The sequence below is a fragment of the Metopolophium dirhodum genome, chromosome 4 (genome assembly GCF_019925205.1).
Source record: "Metopolophium dirhodum isolate CAU chromosome 4, ASM1992520v1, whole genome shotgun sequence".
NCBI lineage: Eukaryota > Metazoa > Arthropoda > Insecta > Hemiptera > Aphididae > Metopolophium > Metopolophium dirhodum.
Window position 1 is genome coordinate 16,199,250 of NC_083563.1, and position 12,357 is coordinate 16,211,606.

At 29.1% G+C, this 12,357-nt stretch overlaps 1 protein-coding gene across 2 annotated transcripts; it reads right to left on the reverse strand.

Annotated features, from left to right (window-relative positions):
- Window positions 1-603: 603 nt before the first annotated feature.
- On the reverse strand, window positions 604-12,219 carry LOC132943100 (DDB1- and CUL4-associated factor 6-like). Of its 2 annotated transcripts, none has more exons than XM_061011906.1 (11): window positions 11,292-12,219; window positions 9,586-9,855; window positions 9,331-9,509; window positions 9,128-9,257; window positions 8,557-8,835; window positions 6,869-6,976; window positions 6,662-6,791; window positions 6,176-6,334; window positions 5,829-6,081; window positions 4,132-4,237; window positions 604-3,271 (listed from the first exon to the last, which is right to left on the reverse strand). In XM_061011906.1, the coding sequence occupies exons 1-11, from the start codon at window positions 11,377-11,379 to the stop codon at window positions 3,243-3,245; spliced, it is 1,731 nt and encodes a 576-aa protein (XP_060867889.1). In that variant the 5' UTR covers window positions 11,380-12,219; the 3' UTR covers window positions 604-3,242. The 2 variants fall into 2 exon arrangements, 1 of the variants encoding a protein (XP_060867889.1); XR_009664328.1 differs by lacking the exon at window positions 604-3,271 and adding an exon at window positions 4,406-4,511 and having other exon boundaries at window positions 4,152-4,237.
- Between the last annotated feature and the right edge of the window lie 138 nt (window positions 12,220-12,357).

Below are 12,357 nucleotides of genomic sequence, written 5' to 3' on the forward strand. Positions count from 1 at the left end.
TAGTTACCTCCATAGACATAATAGAAATTTTAACCTAATTGGCTAACTCTATGGGTTACCTCTTTCATATTACCACTGCCAACGTTTTAGCGGAACCATGAACCTCACCTCTTAAATAATTTACAGTAGATTTAATATAAACACAAATCCCTACCTACCAGTTGTTTCTTGAAGTTTTGTAGGATTGTACAACTAATGATAATTAGGTAGTATAATACCATAAAATAAGTTTACCTATAACATTAACTAGTCAAAAAGTTAAATTAGTTAAATTCAAAAATTTGTTATCGAGGTAATTGAGAGGAGGCGCCCTGTGAGTTTTTAAGGAGTGGTGGGTGGCTAATAAGTAATACTTCATTTAGTATTGACTAATATTTTAGTTAACACTATGAATACTATGAAACGTAATACAACACATGACAGTTAAAGCCTTTATTAGATTTTTAGGTGAGAGAATTAATAGACTAGCTTCTGGCCTCTTGCCATGCCACTGGTAACTAGTATAAAACTATAAGAAATTTAAAAAGATAAAAATATAGCCTGGAGTATTATTTCAACCACACAAAGTGGATGTAATCAATTACCAGTTTCAACTACAAATAATTATCAGGTTGTGGACTTATATTTATTTATTTATTTCAACGGATCAATGATCCAATTACAATAATTTAAAATAATATAGTTCAAAACTGAACGTTAGAATACAATAATAACACAGTAATAATACAATAATAATAAAATGATAAAACAATACAACATATTTGAATACAAAACATTTTGTTTACATAGTTATTAAATAATTCAATGGAATTAAAATTAAATAAATCAATTTTTAAATCATTTGCTATTGACATTATCCTATTCATAGAAGCAGAAACATAATTTGTTTTATGGGTAAAAACATAAAACATAGTGGTTGATCTAGTTCTACATTGAGGGACATAAATATTGAGAAAACCAAAAAGTTCAGGGCAATTGATGTAACCTATGACGAGCTCAAATAAAAATGTCATATCTCATTTCATATTTTTGTTCGGATAAACTACCAATATCAAAATAATGTAATAGTGGTTCATAAGGAGAATGACGCAAACGAGTTAAATTACATTTGAATGCCATAAATCGAAGGAAACAGTTTTGAATATTATCTTAACATTGAATTTGATAATTTAAGTAACAATCTACTAACAATTTATTTAAATCTGTGGCCCAGTGGGTGGTTATAGGGAATAGGTTTATTCGGTTTAATAATAATCATATATAATTGTATAATATTGTATAAAATTCTCTATTATTTTATATATTTAAGCAACAGTGATGTATAATTTAAAAATAGTTTCAACATAAATCTAAATAAGTTGACATATGCAACAAACAAGCAAGTAACTCAACCAAATGATAGATTGAAGTATTGCTTTATGTTTTAGATAATAAAAATTTAATTGAGAATAAGAATATTCTAATTGAAACTGCAATTTGCATCTACCGATAAGTTGTTAGTTATACTACTGGAATATTTGTCGAGTATGTCAAAGTATAAAATTTAGTAATTTACTATAATATGTAATTAGTTATAGACAACCAAAGTTTCATACAAAAAAATTACAATGCATAAATAAAAAAAAATATTAACACATAGGTATAAATCTTCCAACATAAAATATATAGGTACAACATAAATACAAAATTTGAAAAATTGTAATTTGAAAAATAGTAAATACAAAATAAACACAATACAATATTTATAAAGATAGATTGTAGAATTAGGTATAAATTAGGTATAATAAATTTATATTCTTATAACTTGCAAATATAAATATACAGTTTTCTTAAGAGATATTAGTCGTGTTTGAATTTATTAAATCAAGCCAAACAAGACTTAACATAATAATCAAAAATAATAAAATAATGTATGTTCTATTATTATGACTTTGCAAAGAAATTTCCAAAATAAATAAATAAAAAAATATAAAGATCTATCAAACCATTACATTTCATTTATTATTATCAGATGTTTAATTTAACCAAAGAATATGAATATTGAAAAATTGACCATTGTATGTACATTTAAACAACCGATATGTATAGCACAACATATTAAGAGTATAGCAATGGACCTTTTCTAAGGAGTGACACTGATGTTCAAGTATTTGATTTTAACATAAATAATTTTTTTATAAGAATCAGAGAAATATAGTGCATGCTTTTAATGCTAATTTAAGGTAATAGTGTTACATCTCATATTTTTATTCTATAGTTGAATAAACCCTAACTCTGTTTGATTTTTAGGTTGACAGAAGTCAAAAGTTTTAATTTTTCTTACCAATTATTAGGTACATAATCTTGATTTGAATTTTTTTATATTTAATCTTAAGTTAGTTGTATTATTTTTATATATAAATATATTATTTTTTTTTTGTCGAAATAGGACGAGTCAATTTTAAAAAAGCAATTTTACCGTGGAAAATGTATGTTGAACTTATTAGGAAGTTCCCCAAATAGCACAGATAGCTAATTGGAGAACCATATTAAATTAATTACAAGATCCAGTTGTAAAATATCTATATTAATTTCAGACACGAGAGAAACGACATTTAAAATCATATGTAAGACGTAAGTAGAACAAACATCACTGATTTAATTTAATTTTGATATTTCCAAAGGAAAATTTAATCTGTTTTAAGTACACATGTAATATAATTCATAGAAGTTGGATTATGAAATGTTTAAAACACAATGAGTAGAAAAAAGGAAAAAAATAAAACATTTAAGAAATAAATTATATATTTAAAATATAACCATCATCTCAATTATTGCAAAAAGCTCACCAGATCGCATGTAATTGAAACAACTTTAAAAGGTATAAAAACGGCAGAACTGGTCATAAAGACACATTGAAACGGGAGTTGCAATGACTATAAGATCTAGCTTTAAATATCTATTTGACATACAACATCATAATATGTAAGTTGAACAAGTGTCACTGATTACTCCCAAAGGAAAGTCAGGCTGATGCAAGCACGCATGTATGATGAGAAACTTATTTATAGTAGTTGGATCGTGAAATGTTATGTTTGAAATGCAATGAGAAAAAAAATAGAACATTTAATTAGTAATATTATTTAAAATGTACTATATCTTGTAATTTTGATCTTAACTATATTCTGTCTCTATGATGTTAGAAAAATTGAGTTTTAATGTCAGCACACACAATAATCCAAAAGCTATCCGATTTACATGAATTAAGTTGCATTAGTATTTGTACTGCCCGCTGAAAAAAATTACAAACTGGCAATGAACAAATATATAAAAATGGATATTGATAAATTACATCAAATTTTAAAAAGTCAAAATGCATAAATAATTAATATTTATTATTATGTGTATTCCTCCAAAACAGACTGTTAGTTGAAAAGAAAAATTGTAAATTTAATGCATTAGATTTTGTTATTAAAAGAAATGAAAAGTTATAAGCAAAACAAAGATCAGAAAAAATATGGAATTCCACTAAATACAGTTGTTATTATTTACATTTATTTCATACAATAAAGATGAGTTTTTAAGTGAAAAAAACAAAATTTCTTCATAACAAATAGTATTCAAGAAACCATAAAATGTATTGAATAGAGTAATATACCTAACCATACATTAGGTATAGTAAAAACTATTATTCCTTATTAAACGTTTAATAAGTTAAATAAGTTTAAATAACTATTATATGAGTAAACTGAGCTGTAAATTCCTTGTAAAATGCAGTATTTAAAAAAAAAATTAACTTAACTAGGTATAAAATATAAATGATTATGGTTGAAACTATACTCTATTCAGAATAAGCTTGCCCACTTTCAACTGAGGCGCTGGAAGGGTCCGACCTCATCCACCCTCCCTGACGAGAGAGACAGATGCACTGTGATTGATCGTCAGTAGTCGACCGCTGCTGTTACCCGTCGCTGACTTTCACCAGGGGGGGTCAGACCCTTCCAGAAGCTTAGTTGAAAGCTGCGAAAGTGGGTAAGCTTATTCTGAGTAGAGTATATATAGATACATTTTATAGGATCTGTTTACTAGTTTGATTAATAATATATTTTAAATTATGAGTATAAATATATAATATATATGAGTTCAACTAACCTCGTCTAAGTTGGTTGAAATAAGTAAGCATTCGCACTATTAAAGACGGGGACACTGTAACTGTATCTTTTGATTGTTCCATCATTAATTTATTCCTTTCAACTAACTGAAATTAAAATATTAATTTAAGAATTAACAAAATTAATATGTATTTTAAATTTTAATCAACATTACAATTTATACAATTACAATTAGCTGATAGTATAACTTAAGTTTTTGAATTTTGTAAAACACCTGGAATATAAATTTAGTTAAGCTCTAAAATGTATCTTACCCAAACAGCAGCTAATTTATTTTTATAGAAACCAGTTTGTTTTAAACATTGATTATTCACTTACACTTGGTGGAAGCATACTTTCCTCTTTATCACTAATATGATTCTAAAAATATTGTAAATTATTTTCAATAACTAACATTTGAGTATACAAAATAATTGACATTAATAATATTAAAATTTCTATAAATATCTTGAATTATGTTTATTTTTTTGTGATTATGTGATTATTTATTTGGTTTAACAACTATGAAGCTGATAGTTTTTAAGGTGGACTACCATTCTGCTTAGATAATACTATATAATAAATACATTATAATTAATGATCAATCCTTTCGGAAATCATTAAAATCACATATTTATACTACATAATAAGAGCATTGATTATAAATACTATAGATCGCTCACTGGCCAATATTTACGCGGTGCAAAAAATTGACAAAATATGGATGTGGCCGTTATGAAGCGCTGTCTTAAGTTACTAATGGGCGACAACAGGGCTTCATAACGGCCACATCCATATTTTGTCAATTTTTTGCACCGCGTAAATATGGGCCAATGAGCGATCTATAGTATTTATAATCAATGATATAAGGTATATAATTCATTAATTACATAATTTAAATAGTTTTTAATCTCCGCCACAATATTATAAAACAGCAATATTATACTATATATAGCTAGATATATATAATATATATAATAGCTTGATGTAGAGAAGATCTTCTCTACATCTTGTTCAACAGTATATGGAAAAAAATAAAAATGATAAGTTAGGTTAGGGGTTATCATATAAAATAAATAATAAAATACATAATTTTATATATTTTATATCCAGTCCTCTCAATTTCTCAAATTCAACTACAGTGAAACTTTCATAAATCAAAGTCTCACGGGGAACAAAAATTGTATTACAGAGGAATTTGTCAAGTATAATTTACACATGATTAACAATGAGGGTCATGGTTCTCAAAAATAATTTGTTAAACAGAAAATGTTGTTAAATGGATATTCGTTATTTGGAAGTTTTACTGTATTTATAATGAGAGAGAACTCATAACTTGGTAATTATTACCACCATATTATATAAAAACAATATATTGAACAGATTTAAATGTTTCTTTTTTTTTTTTTAGCACCTATCTAATAAATTGAAAAAATAAATAAATGAATAACTTAATAATATTTTAATCTCTCATTAATTTTTTATTATAGTAAAAGTATTTTTGGTTTAATTTTACATATTATTTTTAGGGACTTTTATCCGGAATACCATTGAACATAATATGTAGAAGTTAAAACCAACAAATTGTGGCCATATGTATCACAACTCATAAGTGATAAAATGCCTTCTAGTAATATAATAAAAACCTACTAATTTATTTATTAAGTATAAAATGTTTAAATAATATTTGAGTTTTACCTCTGTTGCAAATGATTGGAAAAACATTTTATCAACACTTATTGGACTCCAAAGTTTAACATTATGATCAACACCAGAAGTTGCAAGTAAAAGCCTACTAGGGTGTGGTTGAATACAATTAACCACATGAGCATCTGCCTTTAGCAACATCACTATTTCACATGTATAACGATCCCATACAAACACATGTCCACAATCACTGCCTGACATAATGAAGTCATTGCCCCAGAATGTTGCCTCTTTGATCAAAGTTCTGGAAAGGTTAACAATACATTTTATTTACTGGTTATTATTAAAATGTTGTGAATAAATTACAAGTGATGTTAAGTGGTAACACTTGACTTTACCTAGCATTTCTATGACCTTTATACTGTGCTTTGATTGGTTGAAGTGCAACAAAATCATCAAATACCGGAGGTTTTTTATTAGTTTTTGATTTATTTTCAACGTTTTGAAAATATCTATTTGAAGTGGATTGTTCAATATTATCATCATTTGAGTTGGTGCTGTAATTATATACAAACATTGTTGTTAAATGTGGTTGTAGATAAAAAAAAGCCTATACTATTGGAATCATTAAAGACTCAATATTATAAAAATTTTAACTAACTTAAAAATTCTCTTTATACTAATTTTCTATTATCAATAATTTCAAATTTAATATTTTCCTTTATTACAAATGTATTAATTATTTCTAAATATTGTTAAACTAACACAACTTTTAATCGGCATCCATAATCGTGTACTAATTATCATTTTTATAAAATTGTAATAGACGAAACAACTATAAAAAAGCTTTGAAATGGGATTAAAAAATAAATATTTTATCTTACTATTCACGAGCTAAACGATCAATATCATTGATAGGAACATCCACTTCGTCTAATTCACCTTGTGGTTCAATTGAACTTGTAGTACGTCTCAAAGATTCTGGAGGAACTGGTGAAGAATAATTCGGACTCCCTAAAATATTATCAACATATTATATCTAATTCTATAAATCAATATAAATTATGGGCGTTTTAAATATATTCACTCACAATTTTGCATAAAGGCATTATTTATTGTTGGTGTATTAAACACATTAATCAACAATGCACTCATTCGAGCCATAATTTGAGACTGTAATCTTGATGTTGTAAGATTATCTATGCGGCATAAATAATAAAACATTTGTTTAAACACATTAAGTGTGAGCGTATGGAACTGAGGCCTAAACTTAAATGTAAGCATGGAGTCAAAGTAAAAAATTTTCATTTTTTTATTCATACACTCTAAATTTATTAAATTAAACTACGAACAGTATAGATGAAAATATATTTACAACTATGGGATTGTGTACCTTATAGTATAAGAGGTTATTAAATTTAGTTTCTTGATAATATTATATTTAATTATATAATTAAATCTTATCACCAAGTAACTAACAATTTTCTTTTGTGCTGTAACAACAACCCTTGAATTAAATTAAACTATTCAATTTTTCTTTCATATTGGTTCACTTCCTACTTATAAAATATATTAATTACTATGTCTAGAGTTTCAAACACTTGGATGTATTATTATGGGCGCCTGAAGACAAGGTTGAGTATCATGTGCTGGCTGGGCCACACTGTTCAGAGGCATAGAGCTGGGGACTATGAATTATGAATACAGTAGACAGTAGTTTTAAAGTTTAATCTTTCCTGTTAATTTAAATCTTAAGTATATCCTAATAACTAACAAATTAATTATAAGAAATATTTTATAACAATTTATAATTATTTACAAATATAACACAAATATTGAGTATAGAATAATTCAATAAATAAGGAGGGCAAGTGAGCACTGCTCTACCGTGCAATAGGCATCATATGGGCCACTGTAATGGATGTGTTAAATTTGAATTCAATGATATACATATAATCACTGTGCACAGAAAATGATTCTGAGCGAAGACTGTCGCTAGCCTTTATTACCAATCATTAATTAATGTTAACTATCAATTTTTTTTTTTTTATTATTGCACTAATAAAAACTTATAACCTTGTATTCAATTTTCAAGTATTTTTACTGAGCAAAATATTAATTATCAACAATAATTTAAAAAAAAAAATCAAAAATTTTTCCTTCACCATATCTAAAAAAAAAGAGTGAAAATTCTATCTTTTATGACAAAATGTATAAAATATTTCTTATAATTAATTTATTAGTATTATTAAGACTTACATTTTAACTACTTATTCTGACTACTCAATAATTTGTATACATGACTCATAGCGCAAGCTCTGTAGCCCTGAACAATGTGGCAGGGCACCCAGTACTTAACTTTTTCACCAGGCGCCCGGTATTTAACCGCAACTGAACTAAATTTAATTCATTAGACTGGGCACAAGGCGCCAATTATAGATATGAGTGCCGGATGTTCTAGACCAAGGGTGGCCAACCTGCAGCACACTTGTTGTTATTCAATGGCACACATATAACTACTACTACTAGCGTCAAATAAAATAACATCAAATTTTTAAATATTTCTAAAATTATGTTTATAAATATTAATATAATATAACACGACAATTATTGTATCAAAATAAAATTAATAATGTTATGTAATGTAACATATTATCTGATTAGAATATATAATAATAATCCGCCGCATTGTTAATTTTTATTTCTATTTGGCACAATATGGTAAAAGGTTGGTCACCTCTGCTCTAGACACAACATATATTACTTCATAGTTTCATACCAGTAGATGGTCGAGATAAAGGGCCAGTATCTGCCCAGTCACCTCTTAATCTTATCCGTCTGTATGGTGGTGGAATTGGCGCATTTTCTAGAAAGTCATTTGCAACTGCTGTCGTACAAGAATCTTTACTGAGGCTAAATAGATATATTTCTTCATAGGAATAACTGGCTAGCATGTCTCTGCCATCAGGTGAGTATGATAGTGATGTTATACGATAAGCACGATGATCAAGATGAGGAACAGTAAAGGAAAATTCAGGAACAATATTTTGAACTAAATCTAAAAAACAGATTGAAAATTAAAATAGTTTTATTCTACCAACAATTTAGAAGGCAAAACATAAATAATATAAGCAATTTTTTCCTACATTACAAATTTACAAGCAAATATTATTAACAAAACCCATGTTTTACTTGTAAATTAATATTTAGAAAACGAGTGAAAAATAATAAATAAAGTAAAAAAAGTATGCATAATAACTTACTAAAACTGATATAATAAAAAAAAAAGTTACCGCTCTTTAAAGATATAACCTTAATGATAAATTTAGTATTGTTATCATATTATTTACCTTTTTTTATAATTTTTCTTCTGTCGACTATTCTAACTATACTATCTATTGTGGCAATTCCAAGTTGATAAGGTTTAACTGGGTTTATCGCAATAGTGGAAACAGGTTTACCACAATCAATGAATTCATGCTATTTGATTTGGACACAAAAAAATTGACAGTAAGTAAAATATGCATAATCAAATAAAAATCATTTGATTTACGTTATCGCAACGTTGTTTAGTACATTTAACACCAGTTCTAAGATCATATTGGCGAACTGTACCATCTTCACTACAGCTTAGAAATATATTAGGCTCGTCGGGTATTGTTTCCAGTTTATAGCATTGGCTAGAGTGGCAAGTAAAGAAATTCCACTCTGTTTCTTCTGGTCTTTCCAAATCTAATAGTATTATACAAATACAAATAGGATTAAACATACCTAAATTAAAAAACAGCAAATATGCATGAATATTTACCAAGATTGAGAACAGAACCATCTGCACCACATGAAATGATACGGTTATCTGAAGTAGGTATAAATTTTGCACAGAAAATATTGGTTTTATGTTTTGTTTTATAATCAACAAGAAGTTTGTATGAAAATGGATCAGTAATCACTATGTGTTTATCATCACCAGCCGTAAGTAATAAAGATCCAGAATCGTTCCAATTCACAGAATTCACACATCCACGATGAGTTTCCAAAATTTTTTCCAAGTCAAGTCGTTGTACAAAATGCTTACTATCTGTAAAAAAAAAATAGCTGTTTAAGAATATGCTATACACCAATGGCATACACAAGTAACCAATAGGTCACAACATTCACAACCCCCTTGGGATATAACATTTACATATTTCTACATAGTTCAACAAAATTCTGCTTTCTAGGAAATCATTAGATGCATAACCACCCCTATCCCGCACAGGGAAAAAAATATTTCATGTGATACTGTTATTAATTGCCATTTTGTCAATAATCTCAATTTTAAATAATATAGTAATTTATTTGTTGTTCAACGGTTTTAAAAACACAGTACCATTGATTATAAATAAATTGTTGATATACATTGAAATAGGTACATTGAGTATTTTATTTAATGAGCAATTATTATTAATCATCCGTAATTATCATACAATTTTTCAGAAAATGTTTCTTCATCAAAATATAGTTGTCAGTATCTACATATACATCATACTACTATGTAAATGTAATAAGCTAATGTCTAATATAAAAAAGGCAGAAAAAGGATAGATTGTCAAAACTCAAAATGAATATTCAATATGGTCAAACAATAAACTCCTGATAGTTTTGTGGTACAGGCGTGCAAAATGAATGGATGCTAAAACAAGGACTGTATTAACTATTAAGCACTTATTATGTTTTATCCATGTTTTTTGTACTATTATGGTATTATATAGTTTTAAATAAGCATTAGTAGACAATTTGTAAAAAAAAACAATTACAAATACTGATAATAAATACATACAATATCCAAATTAAATTAAAAAAGCCCACTGTAATTATAAATCAGAGTTGTTATATTTTAATTACTAGAAGGTAGGAAAAACCTATATGATATAAGGAATATATTAGAAATTCTGTATAAAAAGCATGTTAGAATATTCAAATTTAGTATTTAGTAGTACTGTGTACTATGTAGTGTTCATGCACAGACATCCAAGGAGACATCACTGGAGCAATTTTGAGTTGCATATTATATTTATGGTAGTGACAGACACTCGGTAGACAACATCTATTAATTGTAGAAGTACCTGATACAAGAAACACTCTAGAGGCCATAAAATCTAAACCATAGGGTATTATTACTCTATTAGCCAAACCTTGGACTCTATGCTATACACTGCATACTGCGAATTTACAGTGAACGATTAATATTATAATATTACATCTATGGACGCACACAAGACGTACCGAGTGAGCAATCGAAAAGATGACTATGGGGTGCAAAATTTCATACACAGGCACTTGGCACATCCCCACGGTCCACTGAGTCATGGAGTGCAATGACGTAGCCAAGGATTTCGTATGGGGGAGAGGGGGCTATAGGGTTTTTGTAAAATAATTTTTTTTTTAATAATATATTATAATATGGGCTATAGCCCCCTTCTTAGCCCGTCATGGCTTAAGTCCGTGACAGAGCAGTTGCGAGCTAAGACTTACTCTTGGCGGAGTTAATCACTTTCGCCGAGCCCTGGTCGTTATAGGGCTGGAAGAACACGTTCCTGAACAATCCCTCGGACGGGAACATGGTCACGCGCTCACGTCAAACGGCTGCGCTCAGAACAGTCTGTCGGTGTGAACAATGGTCCGCGTCGTGGTCGTCAACCGTTCTCGTGACGGCCGTTAGCTACGGTGCCCGGCGACAACAGACGAACAGACAGTGGCCCGATGCCAACGTCGAAAGCACATTCTGCATGTGTATACCTAGCGAATATCGCTGACGTCGGCCGCTTTAAATAGCTCTCGTGCAACCAAATAATAGTTTATATTTATATATACGTGATGCGTCAAATAAACGGCGAGGAGGAAAAAATAACGATTAAATTGATATTTTATTTTTGCAGGTTCTCTATCGGCGCGTAAAACGTTGCTTTACCCCAATAATATTGCGCCGCGACCGTAGTCTGTAGAGCGTTTTACCGCCAATACAACATCGTATATTATTTACAGTTGCATTGCCATAGACGTCGGCCGACGGCCCGCATAACGAAACAATTGCACATCGTAATCGTTCATTTGAACGGCCGTCAATCACAACAAAAATATTATTATTATTGGTAAAATACTGAAAAAAAATTAAATTAAATTAAATCCATGATGTATTTAATAATTAAAAATTGTGTTTTATACACTATCAACGTCGTGGGTAAAAATGTAAAATATTAAATAATAAAATTTGTTTATCATGATCACAGAATATTACGTCAAGACAATGCATTGATCGTGGTCGAACCTGGTAACCGGACCATAGGATAGACATGGTAACCAGACGTGGTGGTAACCGTTTACCGCCAGTGCGCGCCCGTGTGTTGCGTTCTCCAAACGATCAGCTGTGGCGGCTGACGCTGCCGTGACTCGCGAGTCACTGCTGCTGTCGTTGTTGCACCGCGGACACTGCGGACGCGGCTCAAGGTCAACCGACAATAGCGAGCGGCCGTCGCTATCATACTCGTCCCATTGCCACCGCCACTACCGACGTTTTTTGCGTTCTACTCACGTCCATCGG